The sequence below is a fragment of the Stegostoma tigrinum genome, chromosome 31, assembly GCF_030684315.1.
Source record: "Stegostoma tigrinum isolate sSteTig4 chromosome 31, sSteTig4.hap1, whole genome shotgun sequence".
Classification (NCBI taxonomy): Eukaryota; Metazoa; Chordata; class Chondrichthyes; order Orectolobiformes; family Stegostomatidae; genus Stegostoma; species Stegostoma tigrinum.
Genome location: NC_081384.1, coordinates 30631109 through 30657865, shown reverse-complemented (window position 1 = coordinate 30657865; position 26757 = coordinate 30631109). Strand labels below are relative to the sequence as shown.

The 26757-nt window shown below is 42.6% G+C and overlaps 1 protein-coding gene across 1 annotated transcript in view; it reads right to left on the bottom strand.

Annotated features, from left to right (window-relative positions):
* Nucleotides 1–26757, bottom strand: part of fam171a2a (family with sequence similarity 171 member A2a) — a 289534-nt gene that overhangs the window by 17850 nt on the left and 244927 nt on the right. Inside the window, exon 6 of the mRNA XM_059638668.1 lies at nucleotides 997–1113. Coding sequence (XP_059494651.1) covers nucleotides 997–1113 — 117 coding nt within the window. The remainder of the gene's footprint in view (nucleotides 1–996; nucleotides 1114–26757) is intronic.

Genomic DNA, 26757 nt, shown 5'->3' with positions numbered 1-26757 from the left:
AGGTACCTCCCTTTATATGCTTTGTGGTTCTGTAAGTCTCATTTAGGTGGTATGGTGTCAGACAGGTTTATGGTTCTCACCTCACAGGAAGAAGGTTATTAGATCAGGTCCCACTCCCAATACTTGAGCAAAAAATCAAGGATGACGTTCCTTTGTTGTAGCGAGTGTTGTTGCTGCTTTGTTTTGGTCGAGATGTTAAAATGAGGTCTGAGAAATTGGATGGAAAAGATCCCATGCTATTACTCTGCACAAGATCTGGGATGTTCTCTCAGATCTCCTCACTAATTTATCCCTAATGAATATCACTAAGATCAGCTCATTATCACACTGCTGTTTATGACAGATTGCTGTGCACAAACTAGGCTGCTGCATTTACAAATTTCTAACAGAGACTACAAATGATTTGCTTTAATCTTACAAATGGTGCTATATAAATGTAAGCATGTGGTCAATGCTGGGACATTGAATAAATTTGAAGGAGAGTTAGATAGATTTTTTAACTCATAATGGTTTGAAAGGTTGTAGGGAGCAAGCAGGAACGTGAAGTTGAGGCTGGCATGAGATCAGCCATCATTGTGTTGACTAATCAGGATCATGGGGCGGAATTGCCTACTCTCAATCAAAGTTCTTAGTTTCTTTTATTAAGTGCCAAACTTCTGCAATGCGGATATTTTTTAAACTTGTATTTTGCCTCAAGTCTGAACAACCTTCTGCACATCTGACTCACTTTCTCTGCTCCACATTTTCCAGTAAGCTTAGCCCTAGCAACTCAAGCTGTTCCCTTTCAGATTGTAGGGGCACTACCCAGGAATCGAACCCTTGTTAAATAAAATCACAGGAAGCATGTGTTTGAAATGCAAATAGAATAATGATTGGGTGTGACAGCAAAAACTACTTAGTATCCAATGGCTAGTGCTTCATCTGCTCAACTAAAAGACCAACTGCAGCATCTCTTTTCACAAAAAGCAGGGCTTGGACAAAACTCCCACAGCTTACCTTGGGTTAACGGAAACATGGCTGCAGCCCAGTAGCCCAACTGTGGAGCGATGTAAGACCAGGTGAACTGGCTCCCGTCGTTCTTAATCACCCCCGTTCCACTTCTGAGCCAGGCTCCTGAAAGACAGGTTGTTGAAAAGTGGTCACTTTCACTGCACTTCAGAGCTGGCTGTGCTGCAAGCTCTCAGCAGCAAACTTTTTCTTCCCACCCCTCTGCTCAGCCCCCGAAATACACTTAGGAGTCATCCGACAGATCTGCTGTCTTGTGACTTTGATTTACAGAAGAGCACTGCATGTTTAGAAAAAGACGACCACATTTGGAGAAAATGCAAATTTTTCCCAAGACTTTTTTTTTCCTCTCTCTCTTGCTGAACTGATGCTCTTGTGACTCGAGAGAGATTTATAGACTTATAAAGGTTTTGCACTTTTTGCAAGGAAAGCAGGGTGATATAGTATGGAAAAAGGAGCGCACAGGGATACAGGCAATTCAAAGATTAAATAAAAGACCATAACATTTTAAGATCACACACTTCTATGCACTGAAAAAAGCGATGTTGAATTTACAGCGTAACCTCAGACCATGACTGGTGTTTCTGTAGCTCACAAGTCATTCGTCACCTTTGCTCATTGCACCATATCTGTATATCCCTCTATTGCATTCTCCCTAACTGTAACCAACTTCCCTTTAAACCTCTGACACTACTCACCTCAATTTGTAGCAAGTTCCTAATCCCAGTAGTTTCTGCCAAATTAGTTATAATCTGACATATATAGACCAAGCTCACAAGTGAAAACATTTTCTTTATATCTACCCTCTTAAACTGCTTTAGTGTATTAAGTGCCCCGTCACGTTCTGTTCAGATTTTTTCATTTGGAGATAAGAACCTCAGGCTGTTCAATCGTTCCTAACAGAAATAACTCGCCAGTCAGGATCTCATCCTTGTAAAATCATTCCGACAGAATAAAGTTGGAAATCAGAAATGGTGAAGGCTGTACAACGTCTCAAGCCTGCTTAACCTTTCAGTCAGATCGTAGCTCAACTTCGACATCAATTCCACTTTCCTGGCCAATTCTTTTTTTCATTCATTCATGGGATGAGGGCATCACTGGTTAGGCTAGAATTTATTGCCCATCCCTAATTTAAGAGTCAACCACATTGCTGTGGGTCTGGAGCCACATGTCGGCCAGATCAGGTAAAATGGCAGTTTCCTTCCCTAGTGGACATTTGAGAACCAGATGGCTTTTTATGACAACCAGTGGATTTGTGGTCATCATTATACTCTTTTTGGACTTGATGGCCTGCTTCCACACTGTAGGTGTTCTATAAAGGGTAATTTATCAAGGACAGAAAGAGGCTGCAAACGGGTATAGACTTGTCAAATTGATGGCAAATAAGAGGGTGGCAGATGGAAAACATTGTGGAGAAATAAGTAAAAACATGTTTAAGAATGGAACTGAGAAGTTTTAGTGACTAATAAATCTTAATATTTCAAGGGATTTGGGGGGTCCTTGCTCACGAAACGCAGCAAGTTAATATTGAAGTAATTCCAGAGTTTTTTTTATTGAATTCAAATTCCACGATCTACTGTGGTAGAATTTGAACCTGGGTCCTCAGAACATTCTGGATAGTCTAGTGATAATACAACTAGGCCATCACCTCCCCTAATTCCTATTCTTTCGTCCTCCTATTGCCCTAAGGTCTATGAATTTCCGCCTTGACTTTATTCTTTGACTAAGGGTCCCGTAGCTCTCTGGAATAGAATATTCCAAAGACCCACACCCGTCTAAGTGAAAACGTTTATCCTCATCTCAGTCACAAAAGGCTGAGTGTTTATCCCAAAATTATAACCCTGAATTTTGTATTGTCCAGCCAGGAGCTTCTCAGTATTTAACCTGAGAAGCCCTCCTAGATTTTTTCACATTTCAATGAGATTGTCTCTTATTTTTCTAAACTTCAGAGGCTAAAAAGTAATTCTACTCAATTTCTCTGCACAGGACAGCTCTCTCGTTCCAGGATGCAATCTTTTGATTCACCCTTCCTGAAACAGAAATGGTTTAATTTTACACAACACTCCAACTGGCGGTGTTGCCAAAGTTTTACATAACTGCAGCAAGGTTTCCTTCGTCTGAAACTCCAGACACTTTGCAAGAAGGACCAGGATGCTATTTGCCTAAAATTAATTCAGAAAATGCTGGGAACATTCAGTAGATCAGGCAGGGGGTCGACCCACAGCAAGTGGACTGCAGCAGTTCAAGAAGGCAGCTCAGCATAACCACCTTATCAAGGGTAATAAACGCTGACTAGGCAGCAATGCTCACATTCCACAAATGAATAAATAAAAGGCATCTATTGAAAGAGAAACAGAGTTAACATTTCAGGTCTGTGACCTTTTATTTGCTTTCTTCATTGCTTGCCTTACTTTAATATTAACTTGCTGCGTTTCGTGAGCAAGGACCCCCCAAATCCCTTGAAATATTAAGATTTATTAGTCACTAAAACTTCTCAGTTCCATTCTTAAACATGTTTTTACTTATTTCTCCACAATGTTTTCCATCTGCCACCCTCTTATTTGCCATCAATTTGACAAGTCTATACCCGTTTGCAGCCTCTTTCTGTCCTTGATAAATTACACTTTATAGAACACCTACAGTGTGAAAGCAGGCCATCAAGTCCACAGTCTGAAGGTCATCCCTCAAAGGCCCATCCTATCTCTGTAATCCTGTATTACCCAGGGTCAATGCACCTACCCTGCACATCCCTACACACTATAGCCAATCCACCCAATGTGCACCTCTTTGGACTGTGGGAGGCAACCGAAACACCCGGAGAAAATCAGCACAGACACGGGGAGAACGTGCTAACTCCACACGGGTGCCCGAGGGCGGAACAGAACCTGGATCCCTGGGACTGAAAGGGAGCAGTGCTGACCACTGAGCCATTGTGCTGTTTTAATATATTACTATCTGAAAAATGGCTACTCTTTGTTTTCTGTCAGTTAACTAATCCTCAGTCCATGTTAACATATTACACCAAATTCAAAGAGCCCTACTTTCAGGCAACTAACTCTTCTGCGGCACCTTATCAACTACCTTCTGAAATCCAAAGGTACCACATCCACAGGTTCATCCTTACCTACGCTGCTTGTTATACCTTCAAAATGCTCAAATACGTGTCAAACATGATTTTAACTGCATTGAATTGATTTGTAAATCATATTTCAATTTCCCAAGTGTCTTATCAACTTATCCTCAATAATGAATTCTAGCGTCTTCCTGATGATACGTGCCAGGCTGACTGGCCTATTGCTCTCTGTTTGTTTGCATTGCCTTTCATTAGCCATGGCACTATATTTGCTACCTTACAACCCATACAGTCCATTATAGAATCGAGGCCGTTCTGGTAAATCAAAACCGAAGCATCCACTCCTGCTGTAGGCTGTTCTTTTAAAACCTTGCGATGTAGATCATCAAATTTAGGGGACTTGTCAGCTTTTAGTCCCACTAATAGCTCCAGGAAGTGTCCTTCACTCTTATTAATTACCCAAAGATCCTTACTCTCATTAAATCTGTGGTACACCACAGTCTCCGGTAAGTTCTAAGTCTTTCATTATGAATTCGGTCATAAAGTACTGTTGGTATCTGTCATTTTCTTATTCCCCATTATTTCTCCTGCCTCTAAGGAACCTAAATCAACTTTCGCTTGTCACTTCCTTTTCACATACTTATGCTCTTTGAATGTAATTTTACATGTCTTGCTGATGTACTCGCACATTTTATCCTTGCGCCCTTTTTCAATTTCTCAGTCATCTTTGCTGATTGTAAAGCCTTCCCCTTCCTCAGATTTACTACTCCTTTCAGCACCATTGTGAGCTGCTTTTGCTGCTGTTATCTACTCAATTTTACAGCCTGTGGTCAGGGATTGATACCATAAGACTGGTCATCTGCTTTAATTCCTAGTCTTTGTTGCACTAGTTCCCAGTCTGGTATTGCCAATTTTAAAATTCTCGTCTCCAGTTCTGAAGAAGGGTCTATGGGTTCAAAGCATTAACTATATTTCTCACTGCTCCTACACCAGCCGAGTTTTCCAGCAATTTCTGTTTTTGTTTAAAATTCTCATCATTGCTTTCAAAGCATCAGGGGGCTCATCCTTCGTTCTCTATGTTACATCCATCAGCCTTACAGCTCTCTGAGATCTCTGTGTTTCCTCTAGTTCTGGCCTCTTCAGCATCACTGATTTTTTTACTGTTGTACACGGGTGATCGTGTCTTTAAATTGCTTAGATCCTAGGCTCTGGAGTTTGTTCCATATGTGACTTTGCATGTACATCTCTTAACTCTTCGAAGTTAATCATTTAAATTGGCCTTTTTAACCAAATCTTTGGTCAGTCTGCCTTGTTGCCTAGGGTCATGTTTTGCATCTAATGCTTTTGTGAAGTGCTTTGGGATGTTTTGTTACATTAAAATTGCTAATATAAATACAAGTTGTATGTTCTATATTTTTTAGTAGTTTCTACCTTGTAGTAAAGACAAAGGGCCGGAGCAGCAATCTGTCTCCTGGGGAAATAAAATATAAAACAGGGCAGATGAATAAGCAGTAGAGAAGCAGGTATCTATCCATAAAGTGAAGGCACCGGTGTTGGACTGGGGTGGTTACAGTCAGAAGCCACATGACACCAGCTTATGGTCCAACAGGTTTATTCGAAATCACAAGCATAGCCCCTTTGTTAGGTGAAGACTGAAAGCTTGTGACTTCAAATAACTATGCTGACCTATAACCTGGTGTCATGTGAATTTTGACTTTGTCAATGTATAAAGAGGAACACAGGTCATTTGGCCCTTCAAACCCGCTCCAACCTTTGATAAGATCATGTGATTTGAGGAGTCAGAGGCAGATAAAGGTGGGTTTTGTAAAGGATGAGGCTGATTTACTGAATTTGCTCTCCGAGCACAGAGCAGCATCACAGCAGAGAATGGATTACCCCCCTTGCCCCCAGTGATATCAGGCAATTGTTGACTGCGCTCTCACCAAGAGACACTCTATCCAAATGTGCCCGATCAATGTCAGTAACAAAAAGGGCTGGAAGATTCTGAGGGAGAGTCTGGTTTGAACTAACAAGGAAGTGGAGGGCTGAGGAAGGGAGAGAGTGGTACCTTATACAGTGAGTTGAAAAGAGTTGCAGACATCTGAATATGAACAAGAAAGCCAGACACATGCAGCAAATCAAGTTAAACCTATCACGTGTAGTGGCAGGCACTTGCTGAGACCAAAAAAAAAGTTAATTTTGATAAAGAGGAAGAATCCATTCAGATGACATTCTCTGGTTTTCGTTACACTGCACTGAATGGAATGCCTAATAATCTGGGCCACTGCTTTATTACAACAACTGAAGAAGTTATAGGTTCTGATTTTATTATAAAATTCTGGGAGCCCTGCCAGTGTTTCAGAAATCACATCCAAAAACTTATTTTCAAAGGTTTTGCTAATAAATCATGACTTTGTATTAAAAGACCTTGGGTTGATGTATAGACGTTTGGCCTACTTAAGGTGGGGGGGTTGTTGGTGGTGAGGGGAGGTAGTGTTTGAGGGTGAAGAATTTGGCTTATTGCTATCATTTGGACACAATAATGAGTGAGGAGAGGTGGAAAATGGGCTCCTAACTCACCAGTGTCATTGTCTAAAGTGACCATTCACCTCAAGGGTTTGGCCGTATCACAGTAACGTTATGGGGCAGAGCACTGCCACATTTTACACACCATTAGATTTCAGGAAGAGTTTCAAGAACAATTTAGAGCAGAATTCCTGCATTGTTTATTTCAGTCACACTTCCAACCCCAGTGCTGAATTAGATTACCTTAACTCTGTACACAAACCACTTTTATTCTATAACCCAAAGTTTTGGTTTGTTATGTGAACAATTTGCTGCACAAATGCTGCAGTTCAAGCTGTATATGACACAATTTTCACCTCCCATACAGCCTGTTGAAATAACTGGTTAAATTTAAATCGCTACATTCTCCCTTCCCCCTCAGCCTACCCCAATTCTCCTGAAATTAATTTCTAGAGGTATGATGCTAACCAAGGTCCAGATCTGCTGGCCTCCAGTCTGTCACCCAACTGATCATTTTTCACATGAGAGTGTGCCAGACAGCTCATCTACTACGAGTGTCATCTCCTTTGAGTGTAGTTCTTTCCTCATTCCAACATGAGGACAGAGACACTCCCCACTCCACAATAATTGGACAGAAGGAACCCCAGTCGATGCTGCTGATGTACATGGTCTTCCAGAAGCTATTTTTAAAAGATGTTGCATTACAGACTTGTGAGCAAGCTCACGGAATAAAAGGAAAGTGGACACAAAGCTGGCTGAGTGACAGGAACAGAGAGTGATGTTGAGAAGTTGTTTCTCCGACCTGAGGAAAGTTTATAACATGGGTTCCAAGGGGTTGCTGTGAGGGCCCCTGCTCTTTTTGATACATAATGGCCACGATGTTTGCGGATGGAAACGATGCAGACTGAAAGGAGCATGCTTCAGATTTCTTAGACAAGCTGGTGGAAAAGATACCACAATGGCAGATTAAACCCCCAATACACCTTAAATCTCAACTAGCACCCTACCCCCAAACACCTGGCTCACCAACCCGGGGTTAGCAATTACCATCCACTGGTGTGGACTTGTTGGGCCGAAGGTCCTGTTTCCAAACTGTAGGGATTCTACGATTCTATGATTCACCCAGCTTCTTCTTGACCACACCTGACTTGGCGCCCTATCACCCAACTATCCGGACACTCTGATGTCCGCATACCCAAAACTGATGAGCACCCAAGGCAGCAACTCTTCCTATCCTGACTATCCTGACCTACATAGTCACTTACCATCCTGAGACATCAACCACCAGTCACCGTGCCCCCTTGACACCTCGCCCACTGCTCAGCTGGTACTCCACTTACCAAACTATTTACAGTCACCCATTCACTCAGGCTGTCAGTCACAAACACGCTCAGAGGATATGGCACCTTTAATCATTAACATACTGGAATATAGAATCCTGTGTTATCAAAAGGCATCAGAGATAATGGGAACTGCAGATGCTGGAGAATCCGAGATAACAAAGTATGAAGCTGGATGAACACAGCAGGCCAAGCAGCATCAGAGGAGCTCAAAAGCTGATGCTTCTTGGCCTGCTGTGTTCATCCACTCCACACTTTGTTATCAAAAGGCATGTATGTTTTTTGTTTATTGCTCTTCTGCGAACACCTGCACTGAGGATGTTCTTGATCTTTCTGCCAGAGAGATCGTTGGAGGGAGTGTGAGACAGAGAGGAGAGAGAGAGAGGGAGAGGGAGAAGACAGAGAGAGAGTAATTGTATACCGGAAATGGCATTCTGACTCTGTGGGAGATTTGGACTAACATCTTAGAATCATTCATCTGTACAGCACTGACTGATTCAAACTGTGCTATCAGGTAGAACACATCAATAAATATGAACTTCATTACACTCCAGAAAATTTCCAAGTCCAATTAAAAGAGCTCACTTACACAACAGAGCATGTTGTATTTTGCTGTGAGCTCTGACAAATGAATAATGTGACGGACAAACATAAGAGGAGCCTACTTAGCCATCAGGAACAGCCAACTCTCCTACAAACTTACAACAGATTGATAAAGGACTCTTTACAGTGAAAGGGCTGTGATTGAACAAATAATTATACAAACTGGCGAATTAGGCAATCATTTATCCTCACTTCTAGGTGACTAACAGTTACTAATACTGCTGGCAACAGTCTGTCTCTGCAAGTAGCACTCATTTCATGTTCAATCACCCGAAGGTTTAGGGAGCTCACTAATTAAAACCCATTTATTTACCAACTATAGCACATTTGATCTCTGAATTCATTTTGCTTTTAATAGCGCTTTTTCTGTTACTGTGGTAGTCTCTGTTTGGAGCTAAATGCCTCTTTCTATGCTCTGTGAATAGATATCTAGAAAGAAACAAAGTCAATAATACAAAAATGCAGGATGACATGTACACAGCAGGGCTAAGCACATGAATACGAAAGGTTGAAGGGATACGAGCCAAACACTGGCAAGTGGGATGAGTTTTGTTTGGGAACATTGTTGATGTGGTCTTGATGGACTGAAGGGTCTGTTTCCATGCTGTATGGCCGTATGACTCTAACCCATCCACTCTGTGCCAAAGATACCAATTTATAACATTAAAGTACAAGATCCTTAAAATTATATAGGATAGGATGCGGCTATTTGGCCCATTATATCTGTGCTAGTTCTAGTTAAGAGCTTTTTAATTAGCTACATTCTATTGCTCTTTCCTTATTACCCTGCAAATGTTGCCCCTTCAAATATTTACTCAGATACTTAACTGTAAGAGAGCATTTAGAAACCTGTAAAACAGCATGCAAATAATTAATCTACGAGAAAATTCATTTTGCAATAAAATATTCCAATGTTTTACAAGGAGGATAAGGGGCTCACTCAGATAGAAACGGAATGGGTTGGAGAAATCCTTACTTAGGATTCTTTCATTTACAGCAAAGTCACATCTGAATCTGTGGATCAATTCACCTTTGTGAAATCCTCCATATAAACTCCTTATTCTTTCTGAGTCCTAATTCATATTTTGCCACAAACATCTTACGTTGTAAACTGCCTTCTACCTCACTGCTCACAAGCCAGTCATTAAAATAAAGATTACTCTGGTAACAGTCAACACGGGATATGAAAAGTTTGGGTTTTCACACTTTCATTTATAATTCCAAATCTAATGCAGTCCTGTTTGCCTGGAAAACGACAGAAATTCCAGCTGACAGCACATCACTACCTCACTGACATCTGCATTACCATCTCGAACTGTCGAAAATAGGAGCAGAAGTAGGTCATTCAGTCTGTGAAGTCTGCTCTGTCATTCAATACGATCACAGGCTGATCATCCAACTCAGTCCCCTGTTCCTGCTTTCCACACCCTCACCCCCAGCTTCCCCCACGCCCTTTGATCCCTTTAGCCTGAAGAATTATCCAACTCTTCCCTGAAAACATTTAAAGTTTTGGTCGTAACCACTTTCTGTGGCAGAGAATTCCACTCTCTGAGGGGGGGAATTAGTATTAGATTGAGGAAACAATATCATAGCAAGGCAATCAAGTTCGGTCTGTGCCTCGTCTATACTGCTGTGTGAATTCAGAGTAAATGTCATGGTGATTGAACACATTCTGTCTAATTGGATTCTGCTAATCCTTAAATAGACAAAGGGCAATGTTTTCATAAATATTTAATGTAATGGCATCCCAATATAGTTACTAACGTTATATTTATATATCCTGTCGAGCAGGATATATAAACGGGAAGGTTTATTTGAATCTAATTTAAAGTTGCATTTCAGTGATGCTCAGAAATATACCTGACTACAGCCACAACAAACAATTCCGATTGTATCAGAGATAATGGGAACTGCAGATGCTGGAGAATCCGAGATAACAAAGTGTGGAGCTGGATGAACACAGCAGGCCAAGCAGCATCTCAGGAGCCACATCAGCTTTTGTGCTCCTGAGATGCTGCTTGACCTGCTGTGTTCATCCAGCTTCACACTTAATTCTGATTGTATTATGAGTTCATCACCTTTAGGAATGTGCTGCTGGTGAATGCAACATTTCTTCTGGCTTTAGGGTTGGTACATTGCTACCTTAAGGGACTGGAATTCATTGGCAGAGGGCACTCAAATTTTCCCTACTCAAGGGTGAGTTTTCTGACTGGCAAAAGACTGGTCAAACTACCCCTTCTCAATCAAGGCAATGGACCATTCACTATATTATTCAGTGGTTGGTCTAGTAAGGACGAAATGGCTGAAGCAGAGTAGAGCTCACTTTCTTTGGTACCATATCCTGGTACAAAGTGGGCAGCTCCCCCTGGCATCTACATCCCATCAAGAAATTTATTTCTTTCTTCCCAGAACTGTGTCTCACTTAAAGAAATCATGGAAAAGTTCAAGCCAATCTGGAGGAGTCAGGTTTTGTGAAATGGGAACCATATTTGACCAATCTATTGGAATTCTCTGGAGGAAATAACATGTACTGGGCGAGAGTAGAACGAGTGGACATTTTGCACTTAGAAGGCATTTGATAGAGTTCCACATCGAATATTATAGAACATAGAACAGTACTGGCCCTTTGGCCCATGATGTTGTGCCAAAATGTTCTACCCTAAACCTAAGGTCTATCTAGCCTCCATGCCTACCTTAAACTATCATCCATATGCCTGTTTAATTGCTGCTTAATTGCCCCTAATGAGGTCGATTCCACTACCCTCTCCGGCAATGCATTCCATGCCCCGACCACTCTGAGTAAAGAACCTACCTCCCCTATATCTACCTCCACTCACTTTAAAACTATGTGATTGGCCATACTGGGATGCAAATTTATCTTGTGACCCATAACGTTGAACTAGAGAGAGAGAGAGAGAGAGAGACAGCGCGAGCACGAGAGAGAGTGCGAGCGCGAGAGAAGGTGCACTCCTCTAATCTCAGTCACAATATTTATCTGACATACAGGGTTGGCTCAGCAGAGATTTGACCCTATTAAATATTATGAATAAAATGTTAAAAATCCATTCACTCAATTGATTCATGAATGAAAAGATAATTACAATGGTTCAGCAGTTTGAGTCTATACGCACTGGAGTTTCAAAGAAGGGAGATGATCTTAATAAAATATATAAGATCAACCATAATGATAATGAATGACAGAGCAGGCTCAAGGGGCTGAATGGCCTACCCTATTCCTATTTTTCTACCCTGAGTGGATCTGACGGGGTCGATGCTCAAAGGTCATTTTACCTGTGGGAGTGACTAGAACTAAGGAATATACTTAGAACAATAGGTATCTCCCATTTAACATTGAGAAGGATTTTTTTTCTCAGAGAGAGGTCAGTCAGTGGAATTCTCTTCCTCAGAGAGCAGTGGAGACTGAATAATTGAATACGCTCAGAAGAAAGTTACACTTTTTGATTAACAAGGGAGTAAATTGATATGCAAGGCATGGGTTGGAAGGCAGGAAAGTGAGGTTAGGATTACAATCAGAGTAAAATGGTGGGGCAGAATTAACAGGACAAATGGTCAACCCCCATTCCAACTCATATTCCAACAATGCTCCCACTTCTCATTTATTGGGGCTATTATGATGTTTGGACTGTACTGTAAATTACCCAGTAACCGATTCCATCCCTTCCCTGCTAACTGTCCAAGACCCAAACAGACTGTACCTCCAAATGATCTTCCAACCCAGACTGTGTCACCACCAATAAAAAAACTATTTCTACCTTCCCACCATTGAATAACTATGCCCCTACTTGAAATCTTCATCCAAGGCCTTCATTGCCTCCAGTGTGACCATTTCAGTGGATCTGTAGCCTCCCTCCCACTCTAGCCTCTCTCAACTTGAGGTCAACCACAACTCTGCTGTCCATGTCTGAGCTCACACCAAATTCCCATTCTCCTAGCACCACTACGCTTGCTGATTTACATTTGGCTTCAGGTTAATCTTCTCAGCCTCATTCTTAGATCCCTCCCTGGCCTTTCCCCTCACTTCCTCCGAGATCTCCTCCACTCCTACAACCTTCAGAGATATTTCCACCCCTCCATGCTTCCTGATCGTAATCACTCCATCAGTGGGGTCCGTGCCTTCAGTCACATTCATCCTAAGCTCTGAAATTCCCTCCTGAAACCTGCTGACCTCTCAAACTTCCTTTCCTTCCTTTCACATGCTTACCTCTTTAGCAAAGCTTTCGCCATCTGCTCTGATGTCTGTTTATGTAGTTTGGGGTCAAAAAACTGTTAAAGGAGCTAAATATAAAAACAGGCTAATATTACAGTCCATGCAGATTATGTTCCCAAACTAAACTAGTCCCACTTGCGTTCAGCCCATATCCGTCCAAACCTTTCCAATTCAAAAATTTATCCAAATATCCTTTAAACAGTGCACTCGTATCTGCACCCGCCACTTTCTCTGGTAGTTCATTCCATGCACGCACAACTCTGTGTAAAAAAGATGCCCCTCATCTCTTTTAATTTTTCTTCCTTACCTTTAAAATATGTCCCCTAGTTTTGAACTCCCAGACCCTAGGGAAAAGACCCTTGTAATTTACCTTATCTATACCGCTCACGATTTTATAAATCTCAAAAAGGTCACCCCTCAACATCCTACGTTCCTTTAGACAAAGTCCTAGCCTTGCCAATCTATTTTTAATATCTCAAACCCTCCATTCCTGACAACATCCTAGTGAATCTTTTCTGAACCCTCTCCAGTTTAAAAAAAACCTTCTGCTGGAAATCATGGCAGGACTAAATCTTTCAACGACGTGAGTTAATTTCCTGCCTCAAGTTAACGCAATGGATAGTGCCACTTCAATGAATTAACAGCAAGTGTTGGTTTTTGGAACCATTCATAAATCTTTGCCCAGGAAGGATGATGGAGCTGAATGTGCACAGTGTTTAGCAGCTTTAACTGGATATAAGTTTGCTCGCTGAGCTGGAAGGTTCGTTTTGAGACGTTTCGTCACCATTCTGGGTAACATCATCAGTGAGCCTCCGGTGAAGTGCTGGTGTTATGTTCCGCTTTCTATTTATGTGTTTAGGTTTCCTTGGGTTGGTGATGTCATTTCCTGTGCTGATGCCATTTCCTGTGTTAGTGATGTCATTTCCTGTTCTTTTTCTCAGAGGGTGGTAGACAGGCTCCAAATCAATGTGTTTGTTGATGGTGTTCCGTTTGGAATGCCATGCTTCTAGGAATTCTCGTGCGTGTCTCTGTTTGGCTTGTCCTAGGATGGATGTGTTCTCCCAATCAAAGTGGTGTTCTTCCTCATCTGTATGTAAGGATACGAGTGATAGTGGGTCATGTCTTTTTGTGGCTAGTTGATGTTCATGTATCCTGGTGGCTAGCTTTCTGCCTGTTTGTCCACTGTAGTGTTTGTCACAGTTCTTGCAAGGTATTTTGTAAATGATGTTCGTTTTGCTTGTTGTCTGTATAGGTTCTTTTAAGTTCATTAGCTGCTGTTTTAGTGTGTTGGTGGGTTTAACTGGATATTCTAATTGGCACGACACAAGAAGCAAATGCAGGGCTTTGTTCTTCCAAACACGTTTCAAGAACATCATTTCACAGGCTGCTACATGGAGAGCTGTACAGTAATTGGTGACTCCTACACTGTTGCACCGTTTTTAATTAAATTGTCACTGAAGTCAGCTATGAATCGTGGTGTATGACACATAAAATGCAGGCAGGGTTGAATACCTGTCGGTGAAACGTGAATCCATTACACAGTTGTTAACAGTCAGAACAGAACATGGGTGTTTACTTGGAAATTCGCTAGTACTTTGTCGCTTCTGACGGAAAACTCACTTTTAACATGTTTCTCATAAGAGGTCACCATATTTATCCAGAGTGGTAGGTTTTGTGGGGCGGTGTGTAGAGTCCCTGTATCTGAACCAGAGGGCTCTGGGTTCAAAAACCATCCCAGGCCTCGATGGGCAGGGAAGGTTTTTATAATGTGATCAAACAAATTAAATACTAAACTGCAATCCCTTCAAACACATACCAGTGACAGACAGTGAGAGTGGGACAGATTTCTGGGTGGCTGCGTAACGAAAAAGAAAATTCACTGATGCCGCTACCATTCACTATTTCCATCCTCAATCTCCAGTCTGCATGTAAAGGTCCCATGCCAGTTCTTTGATAAGGTCGTGGTTCTGAAGGGATTATTGCTCATGCTTTATTGGCTCATTCAATGGATGTCATTCAGTGTGTGGATGGAGATAAGGAGCTCTGTTTTAGTTTTCAGAAGGAGCAGATGTATCTGTGGCAGCTCCCTAAGGTCCGAGTCATTATGCCTGGGATTTGGGTTTATTGCTATCTTGCAATAAACCTTGTCCCCCCGAGAACTGTACCTCTTCTGTAGATACTGTACGGTGGCCCATTCTCTCCCAATAATCACCTGATACGTCCAAGCCAAAAGGAAGATGGTGGCAGTGAACTACCTGAACCAACCCATACCCAGCACCACATACCAGTGAAGGTGGCAAATACCACAAGGTGGCAGCAGTGATCATGTGGTTATCACATCAGTGTAATGTGTAGCTGAAGCCTCATAACCCCATAGCAACGTGGGCTCCCCGAGTGAACTCTAACATAACATCCACATATTTCTTTAGGGACAGCTAGATAAAAACAAGGGTAAAGGGGAAAGGTTATTCTGAGATGAATGGGGTGGAAGGCTACTTGGGTGGGGCACACTCAACACAAGCATGGACCAGTTGTGCTGAAGGGCCTTTTTCTTGTATTGAAGTGTACTGCAACGTAGTTTAATAAAAACTGGCAGGTTGCTGGTCTTTCAGCCATGTGGCTGAGTTTCATGTGAATCTGAAGAAACACATTTCAGCAGGTTGCTTCACTTTGAGGGGGATCATAGTCTATTCCAGCCTGTTCTAATCTTGTAGCTCTAACAAGGGGCAACCAGGCAGTGGGAGTCTGATGATCCTACTTTTCTTCCTTTTGAGGGTGACTGCAACCATCCCAATTACCTTAACTAGTTACCTCTGACAGACCGAGCTCATATCTGCACCTTTCTCTCTGTACCACAACAGCTGTGCTTCTGAGTCACTGCTGAGTTCTTTCGCATCAATAAATTCTCCTAAGTTAACAACCATCCAGTTCCCTCGCCCAGAATTTCTCTGTACTTCAATAGGCACCTTGTCACCAGGTCTCTTCAACATCAGTGGAGCCATTCAAAAACTCAATACCATCCATGGCAAAGCACTGTTTCATTGACTGACACACACCTCCAAAGTGCATCCCACCTGGCCCAACCGCTAGCCTACCTTGTAACCCTGCATATCCCATGGCTAATTTATCTAACCTGCAAATCTCTGGACACTGTGGGCAACTTAGCATGGCCAATTCACCCAATCTGCACATCTCTGGAGTGTGGGAGGAAACCGGAGCACCCAGAGGAAACCCACGCAGATACAGGGAGAATGTGAAAACTCCACACAGACAGTTGCAATTTGCCAAGCTGCTTTCAAAGACAACTTCAAAATCCATGCTCCTACCCTCATCCCCACATAAAAGGACAAGGGAAATAGTCATCTGGGAACATCATCTCCAAACTAACTTCAAAGTGAGGTATCTGCCTGACTTGGACACATCAAGTCTCAATCTTGGGAATTCAATAACATGCCTTCACTAACATGTACTGGACACATGAACCAGTTTGTTGAACTGGTTTAACAAAGCAGTTCACTATCACAACCTTCTCAAGGGCAACTAGGGACAGACAATCAACAGGTGGACCTGGCTGAAGTGTTACCATCCCAGGATTGACTTTAAAAATAACTGACAATTATAGCTTGGGCCAACTGTTCAGTCCTTCAATCCCTATTTTAATAGGGAAAACTGAAACTGCTTCAATGTAAAAGAGAATAAAATAACTAGCTCACAAAACCAGCATTCACGCGAAAGGCTGACACTGGGCTGCATTGTCTAACGAGCTGGGGGTCTCGGCCTCATGCTCATGGAATGACCCAAAGCCAGGGAGGGCAATCTGTATTGCATAGTTACACAGAGTGGGAAGAGAAAAGCGCCAATATAAGACAAGTTGAGCAAGGATTCAAGATCACAACACATAAAAGACTGAAAATGTTTGCAAATAACTAACAATATAATAAATCCAGAAAGAGAAACTCAGCTATTCTGGAGAGGGAAACAATGAACTTTTCAAGCCCAAAATGTCTGTATTTCAGAACTGCAGAGAGAAGTCGAACTGACACGGGTTTTGATCCTGTTGGTCAAAGGGGGAAACAGGGCAAGTGGGTCTCGAAAAGCGTAGGAGGCCAGGGAGATTGGTGATCAAAGGTATCAAGGAACAAAAAAACAAAAGAAAGTGCTGGGGTTGCAGAGAAGAAACAAAACATTAGGTCAGAATGGTGTTACTAGATGAATAAAGGTCAGTCTGAAGTAAAAACGTGGAAAAAAAATACAGATATGGGGTGGGGGTGGAATTAATCAAAGTGGAGGACTAAGTTTGTGGCCTGAAACTGTTGAACTTAAATGTTGAGTCCAGAAGGCGGCAAATAGCCTAATCAGAAAATATGATGCTGATCATCCAGTTGGCATTGGGCTTGAGTGGAAGACTACAATAGACCAGGGAGCGAAGTGTGAACATGGGAGAAAGACAATGTATTTAATAGCAAGCAACTAGGAGATCATGATCATGCTTACAGACAGGGCAGAAAGGTGTTCCACAAAGTGATCGCCCAGTTGGAGTTTGGCCCGTCCAAAGTCAAGTGGAGCTGTGGTAGGCAGCAGATGTAAGAGACGAGACTGAAAGTAGTAAAATTAAGTCACAGCTTTTCCAGGAAGAAATGTTTGCAGCCATGAAGGAAGAGCTGAAAGCACAAGTGTAATACTTCCGGTGATCACATGGAAAGGGAGGGGGATGACGTCGTAGCGGCAATAAGAGGAGGTAAGGATGCCACCGAGGGAACAGTTCCTTCAGAATGCTGATAAGGGACACAGAGGGAAGATTTTTGGTGGATGGAAAAGGTTAAAGAGAGAAATGCAGGAATTGGATCAGACTTGGTTGAGGAGCCAATCAGCCAGTGTATGGGGAATCCTTGGATGAAGAAAAAGGAAGACACGTCAGAAGTGCCATTTGGAAGGTACCATCATTGCAATAGATGTGATGGATATTGGGAGAATTGATTAGAATCCTGACAGGAAGCAGGGTGTGAGGATGTATAACTTAGGTAGCTATGCAAGTCTGTGAGCTTACAGCGAATATTAGCAATCAGTCTATCCCTGGAAACCATGAGAGATGCCTCTCAACTTTCAAATCTAAGGTTGATCTTGCTTTTTTGTGCACGTTTTTTGCAGCTGTACCTTTGTATTCCTCGCTCTGTTCAATTACTCAATGAGCTTTGTATGGTATGATCTGCCTGAGCTGCATGTAAAACAAAACTTTTCACTGTACCTAGGTACATGTGACAATAACAAATGAAATCAAATGAAGGAAGGGAAGAAAAGGTAGAGATGGACCAGAAGAAGGTGAAAGGAGGATGGAAACTGGAAGCAAAATTCATTAATCTTTCCAGTTGTAGAGAGAGAAGAAAGCAACACCGATGATGTTAAGGATTTACTGGAAGAGAGTGTTCTTGGAGAGACCTTTGAGTGGGAGTAAAAAAAGACAATGTTCAACATACTCTATAGAAATAAAGGGCCTAACTAGGCCCCAAATAGAGACCACAGCCAGAACTTTTATTTGGAGGAAGTGAGACAAGTTAAGTTGTTCAAGGAAAGACAAATCTCAACTGGTGTGCAGGGTGTGGTGGTGAAGAGGGACTGTTCAACAAAGATAAAGGTAGTTCTGAGACCGTCCTGATGGGAATGAAGGTGTAGAGGAATTGGGCCTCCAACTTGAAGAGGAGGTGGTTAAGTTGGGGAATTGTTGGCATGAAGCATGGCAACAGAAGAATCATGAATGTATGTTGGGAGAAGACTAAACAAGGAGACAGGAAATACAGTGAAGATGGGCAGGATCAGACTAAAACGATAAGTCTCTTTTGGTAGTCCTGTGCAGGATTTTGAGAAGGTTATCGAAGACGGCTCTTTGGGATGAGGGAGAGAAGCTATTAACTGGGAAGCTGTGGATGGAAAATCTCTCCGGGAGGAGGTCAGTGACAGTCCTGGAAAAATGACTTGATGTTCAGAGGTGGGGATGTGGTCTATTGGCATATTCAGTGTACTAGACAACAATGTTACATCCTCGTCGGCAGGTTTGATTGAGACAGACCAGTAAGAATGGAGTGCAGCATGTTCAGAGGCAGAGAAATTAAGACAGCTGATATTAGGCTGACAGATCTCGATGAAAAGATCAAGACTTGGTAAAAGGCCAGAGGGAGGAGTCTAAGAAGAGGATTAGCAATGGAGAAGGGTGAAAGGGCTTGTTGGGTGTGGAGAGAATTCATGTCTGAAGAAGTGAGCAGGAGACTTAACAATGAGGGCTTTGAGGTTCACGAGGATGATCCTCAGTATGGAATGATTGTCTTGCAAGCAAAATCTAAACTCTAATCACTGGAGAATGAGAAGTGACCTCATTGAAGTATAAAATGTGAGGCTGGATGAACACAGCAGGCCAAGCAGCACCTCAGGAGCACAAAAGCTGACGTTTCGGGCCTAGACCCTTCATCAGAGAGGGGGATGGGGTGAGGGTTCGGGAATAAATAGGGAGAGAGGGGGAGGCGGACCGAAGATGGAGAGAAAAGAAGATAGGTGGAGAGAGTATAGGTAGGGAGGTAGGGAGGGGATAGGTCAGTCCAGGGAAGACGGACAGGTCAAGGAGGTGGGATGAGGTTAGTAGGTAGATGGGGGTGCGGCTTGGGGTGGGAGGAAGGGACGGGTGAGAGGAAGAACAGATTAGGGAGGCAGAGACAGGTTGGACTGGTTTTGGGATGCAGTGGGTGGAGGGGAAGAGCTGGGCTGGTTGTGTGGTGCAGTGGGGGGAGGGGACGAACTGGGCTGGTTTAGGGATGCAGTTGGGGAAGGGGAGATTTTGAAACTGGTGAAGTCCACATTGCTACCATTAGGCTGCAGGGTTCCCAGGCGGAATATGAGTTGCTGTTCCTGCAACCTACGGGTGGCATCATGATGGGCCTCCTGCAGTGCCACAATGATGCCACCCGTAGGTTGCATGAACAGCAACTCATATTCCGCCTGGGAACCCTGCAGCCTAATGGTATCAATGTAGACTTCACCAGTTTCAAAATCTCCCCTTCCCCTACTGCATCCCTAAACCAGCCCAGTTCGTCACCTCCCCCCACTGCACCACACAACCAGCCCAGCTCTTCCCCTCCACCCACTGCATCCCAAAACCAGTCCAACCTGTCTCTGCCTCCCTTACCTGTTCTTCCTCTCACCCGTCCCTTCCTCCAACCCCAAGCCGCACCCCCATCTACCTACTAACCTCATCCCACCTCCTTGACCTGTCTGTCTTCCCTGGACTGACCTATCCCCTCCCTACCTCCCCACCTATACTCTCTCCACCTATCTTCTTTTCTCTCCATCTTCGGTCCGCCTCCCCCTCTCTCCCTATTTATTCCAGAACCCTCACCCCATCCCCCTCTCTGATGAAGGGTCTAGGCCCGAAACGTCAGCTTTTGTGCTCCTGAGATGCTGCTTGGCCTGCTGTGTTCATCCAGCCTCACATTTTATTATCTTGGATTCTCCAGCATCTGCAGTTCCCATTATCATTGAAGTATAAAGACTTCTTTTGGGGTTTGACAGGGTAAATGCTGAGAGGATGTTTCCTGTCACGGAAAAGTCTAGGGCCAGACAGCTGAGAATAGAGGGATGCCAATAAAAGACGAAGATGAGGTGAAGTTACTTCTTTCAGAGGGCTGAGTTTTTTGCAACTCCTTGCCACTGAGGCTGAGACAGCACAGTCCTTTATGCTTGTTTAAGACAGAGACAGATAGATTCTTAGTCTGTGGGGAAAATCAAGGGTTATAGGAAAATGCAGGAAAATGGGCATAAGGAATGTCAGGTCGACCATGATCTTAATGAATGGTGGGGCAGGCTTAAGGGACCAGTGGTCTACTACTGCTGTTATTTCTTATGGTCTAACTTGGTGATTGGTTTGTAGAATTCTGGACTCTCGGTTGAAGGGTCACGATCCAGACTCAAACAAACAAATTCAACATTGTTCTGTTGTCATTGCCAAATCATTGCAGTGGAGGTGCTTGCAGGATGGGTAACCTCATGCTGTCTAAAGGAGAAGGCTTCAACAAGGATGTCTGAGTGATAGGAGGGGCAGGTGGTTACATTCTAAGCACCCAGCTTGATTAAACCTGACAAAAGGCTGTTCTGTTTTCAATGTTCAAATGCACTTTATATCAGCCAACCAAATCTGATGCTATTAATTAAATGGAGGACACTAATGTAATTGCTGCTCACATAATTTCATTATGTTAAGACTCAACCTTTAGGTATCAAACGTAACTTGCTTTTCCAGGTCTTATAAAAGCTTAGGATTTCCATATAACATAAACAAAACTCCCAAAGAACTGTGGTTGCTGGAAATCAGAAACAGAAATTGCTGGGAAAACGCAGCATTTGCACATTGGCTTGACAACAACTGTGTTCATTGTCTCACATACGTCTGTCGCCACAGCCTATTGTGATCCTGAGCTGGTACAATAATGAGCGTGTCTGTCAATAGTCACTCATCAGCTGTTTGCCTGTAACCCACTTCAAGGTGCCCTGGTTTGGGCGTGTGAATGAATTCTTCTTCCGGGACCTTGGAAGACTCAGCGTAATTGCCATCATAAATCATACATGCTCACCATCCGCTCTGAATCCTCCTCATTCCCTCAGCGTATGTTCAATCAAACAGTGTGAAGGAAAACTGTAATCTCTCATCGGAACCATCAACCTTGTTGATCGGATTAATTTAAAATTCCAAAATACAAATCCAAATAAAATTGTGTTGCCATTTTAAATTAATCCAGAGCCGATTTTAATCTGTTTAGATTTTAGACACAAAATTTTAATGCGTTTTAGGAGGCTTTGGGCTCCTTCTGACAAAGAATGAAAGTTGAAGGCTTTGGTAACATCTCCCAGCCTCATGGTCACTATCCTGAAGGTCAAGAGCAACTAGCATCATAGGAACAATATTGCCTCCAAACAATACTCTTCCCCCCGCCCCATCCCTGTTCCCAAGTTGGACGTCCTGACTAGATCATTTACCTCATCCTGTCATTGTCACTGGATTGGAAACTCAGAACTCCATACCTAATAATGGAAGCATTCGCACTACAATGTCAGCAGCAGGTCAAAACAATGAGCAGACATATCTAGCCATGTCTAGCCACTTAGCAATGGGCAACAACGTAACCTTGCCAACATTGCACACGTTGAAAAAAAATCAATTATTGAAGTTGGTTGAAATTGCAAAGGAGCAGGTACAAGGCTAAGAGCATGTTACTTTTTCCTGGTTTGGAGGATTGGACAGCAATCAGATGAAGGGTGAGTACAAGCTGGGGGAACATGTCTTCACCTACAAGTCACCTACAGGCACTAAACAGCTGTTCCATGGCGACCAATCTGTCAAAACTGACAATGTCCTTGTGAGTACTATACTTCACTATTATTTCAGCAGTATGGTTGATGAGATCTCGTCCTCAACTATCCTCCTTCGGATAACCTCATGTGCTATAAATCATGTCAGTACATCTGTGTCAGAGTATCATCAGCCAACGCCCCTGTGTTTTCTCCACAGGAGATGTCCAAATACCATGTCCCTAACACAGTAAGAATCAAAGCTTTCTCTAAAGAACCATATGGTCGCTCCAGCTGTTTCCACACTGGACAGATTTAGAGAACTCTCACTGCATCTTGTTTTACATTTGTCTGAAAGAAAAGTGGAAATGATTTCGTTCATTGAAATATTTAACAAAACAATGTAGAAAATGTCATAATGTGAGACCCTCACTCGAGAAGCTGCACAGTACAGAAAATCTGTAAATTTTTCAAAAAGTTTGTGGAACCTTGAATTACATTCAAGTATATTTGAAAAGTACTTATTAGAGTTTGTACCAACTGAAAATGGAACAATCATAATTTCTTTGCATAGAAGAAATATTAGATCATGTGACCTGACAACCTTTGACCTGGAAGCAGTATCAACATGAAAGTGGCTAAGATATAGAAGCATTATTGCCAGACATGAAGGAGTGCTGCAGACATAAAGGAGAACCAGATGCGAAGGAGATAGGGGGTGAAAGTAGAGATACAGACGCAAAGAGAAATCAGACATAAATAGAAATGGGAACACACTGATTTTGTGTCAGAAGCGCAAATCCCTCCCAGGAAGAGGTTTTTTTTTCTGTTTGGCTGAAAAGGAGACAGAAGCCCCAGTAGGGAAAGTGACAGCGCCTAAAGTGGCCTGAAAGCTGGAAAGCTGTATGAATAGCTCTTTGTCATGTCCAAGATGAGTGTTTTCTAAGAAATGTCTAACCCATGAACCAGGGTGTTTTGGATGGTTAGTTGGGAATGAACTCCAGAAAGCTGCGTCATTGAGACTGTAGTGACCTGAGGGAGATAGGGCTCATAGAAGTGATCTTTCCTATTGATAATTATACTGTGAAACTAGAAGATGAAAGCTGTTTGTAGCAAAGGACACATTACCTGTACTACATGAATAAAGAAGAGCATGTGCAAAGCCATGCATGCTGAAGAAGAATGCTTGTGCTGTGAAAGGTTAACTTTTTCATGTGGCTATACCTTTTCAGAGAATTGTATGTCTAGTTGTTCATATTTAATTTGCATTAGGTCTGATTCACCTTAAGGTTACAAAAAAAGGAAGCCTTGCTGATAATTTCTTCATGTTTTCTTTGGTTATTTATGTTTCTGCTCCCCCACAAGCATTTTCACAATACTTAGGAGGGTTTATAATCTCCAATACCCAACTCCCATTTCCATTTGCCAGTCATTGGAGGGAGGCAGTGGCCTAGTGATATTATTGCTAGATTATTAATCCAGAAACTTCGCTAATGTTTTGGAGACCTGGGTTGAATTCCCACCATGGTGGATGGTAGGAGTTGAATTCATATACGTTAAAAGAAAACCTAGTGATATATTGATGGCCATGAAAAATCCAAGTGGCTCACTAATGACCTTCACAAGAGGAAATCTGCCATCCTCAAAGGATCTGGTCTATTTTGATTCCAGGCCCACACCAATGTAGTTGACTCTTAATTGCCCTCTGAAATTGTCCTGAGAGTCAATTGGCTCAACAGCATTTAGGGGTGGGCAACAATACAGACCAATTCGCAGCTGACACATCCCACAAATGAACAACAAAAACAAATACAGCTATATTTTATCATGACCACAGGGTACTAGAGCAAACAGTGCATGTGAACTGCAGAGGGACCTGGGAATCCTTGTGCATGAATCACAAAAATGTTGGCTTGTATGTGCAGCAGGTAATTAAAGAGGCAAATGGAATACTGTCCTTCAATGCTAGAGGGATGGAGTTTAAAAGCCAGGAAGTTATGCTGCAGCTGTATAGGGTGCTGGTGAGGGCACATCTAGAGTACCATGTACAGTTTTGGTCTCCATACTTGAGAAAGGATGTACTGGCACTGAATGGGGTACAAAGAAGTTTCACTACATCGATTCCAGAGTTGAGAGGGTTGGCTCATAAGGAGCGGCTGGATAAACTGGGACTATAGTCATTGGAATTTAGAAGAATGAGGAGGGATCTATAGAAACATATAAAATTATGAAGGGAATACATAATGTAGAAGCAGGAAGGTTGTTTCCACTGGTGGATGAAACTAGAACTAGGGGGTATAGCCTCAAAATTAGGAGGAGCAGATTTAGGACAGAGGTGAGGAGGAACCTCTTCACCCAAAGGGTTGTGAATCTGTGGACTTCCCTGCCCAGTGAAGCAGTTGAGGCTACCTCATTGAATGCTTTTAAGGCAAAGATAGATAGATTTTTGTACAGTAAATGAGTTAAGGGTTATGGTGAGCAGGTGGGTAAATGGAGCTGAGTACGTAATAAGGTCAGCCATGACCTGATAGAATGGCGGAGCACACGTGAGGGCCCAGATAGCCTTGTCCTGCTCCTGTTTCTTATGGTCTTATTTTCTCATTGATACTGCTGAAAGCGATTTTATATTATTATTCTCTTACTGGTTGTGCCTCCTTAAAACAATGAAGCCTATTCACATCTGCTTCTCTGTCGATAACACTGAAGGGCTGCTCCGAGCACTGTCTTTATAAACAGCTTAAAAGTGGGCAATTGATTCTGCTTTTGTGGAGTTTAATGGAGTTGGGAGCCATTACAGATATTTCTCTTCCAAAAGGAACAAGGACCAGTGAAACACTATTCTCTCCAGACTGTCACACATCCACTACCATCAAAATAATTCGTACCACGATCCATTTCATTACTCACACTTGCTCAAAGGATTATCTGGTAGTACATCATGACTGACAAGCTAGCGTAGCTGACAGCTACATTAAAACATATTACTAGCATTTCTCCTCTGTAGGTAGTTATGTGGAATTCACTGCACTGATGTCCCTGTGATGGATCTCACAGCATCACTTATGTGACCTCTTCCTTATCACCAAAACACAATCACATACTATCAGATACACACTGCCCCCAACCCATTTGCTGCACACAACATGATAGGTTACCCTGTCAGTGAAATGCGGGGTAGGAATCAATCTAGAGGTTCTCTAGGTAGGACGGCCATCACAAACATTGAATTTTGACATCAACAAATCCAAAGGACCGATGGTAGTCAACTAATTGTAAACCTTCTTCAATAGGTTTGGTAATTTTATTGTTTGTACTAATCAAGCTGAAATTTAAGAGAGAGGGTTTCGTCAAGGATTGGACTTGCTTTTGGCTTTCATCCTATCTATATCCTCAGACGTGCCGTTCCCCTCTTGGATGTGGTTTGCTGACGTGGCCACATCTTCCTGTATTTAGAGCAGGGATGGTATTTTACAGGGTGAGATTGTTAATCTCATGCATTGCCCTCCTTTTAACAAGCACACTTTGAACGAGTTCAATGGAAAGACCAAGAAAAACACAGTGAGCAAAGATGAGAAGGCAGTAGAAACCATTCTGAGGAAGGGTCACTCGACCCATAACGTTAATTCGGATTTCTCGCCACAGATGCTGCCAGACCTGCTGAGCTTTTCCAGCAACGTCTGTTCTTGTTTCTGAGAAGACTGTAGGCTATATAACATATTGAAAAAGAGCTGGAGGAGAGACAAATTACAATGGACTGCTAAAAGGCAAAAGGCACAAGCAGCAGTATATTGGAATGGCCTCGAAGTGCTGTATAGAATTGTACAGGAGCTGACTGGCACAGGGAGTAACCCACTGCACCAATTAAGGGCAAAGACAACAGGATGCTATGGCATGAAGTGAATGGTTCACTTCTGGGAAAACCTCAACCAGATCAACCCCAGCTCCAGTGAGTTTAATACAGCACTGCACCGGATAGAAATTGCCAGCCCAGTGGCACGTTATGATGGAGCGGTAACTGATACTGGCATGATACCTAGTTCGCCATCTGGACAAGGGACAGTAGAATGGACAAGCCACGATGGAAAAGATGGTGCTGACCAAAGAAGACCTAAGGATAATGTTCAGTAGCAGAATACCACCTGGGCTGCAGCAAAAATGATCATAATGAACCAAGGCCAGTGTGGAGTCTTCCTGCCATGCGGGACAATCTCCATGTTTAAGGTGAGTGATGTCACCTCTACGGAATGGAATCCTAACTATTCATGATGCCACAGAAGTCATAACAAGACCAAATGTACTCTTCAGCTCAATCTTACAATAACTCCAGTGCACTACTATGACACCAGCCTTTAACCAGCTATGATTGTAACCAAATGACAGGCCTGCTTTAGTACCAGTCCGCACTGTACTATTGATAACTTAGTGCCATGAGCCGGTGCAAATTAAAAACAGAAGTCTATAATCTTGTGGTTACTGTACATCTGAAACACCAGCTTTTATCACTGAGTGTATTAATAGCAGTGCCCTGTGATTCACATTTGTAAGCCTGAGGGTTCTTCACAAACTCTGAAATCAGCAAAAATGCAAATAAAACTTGTCTGAATAACACGCTGTATCCTTAGCTTAAAATCTAATGTGATATTTTCGTGCACTGA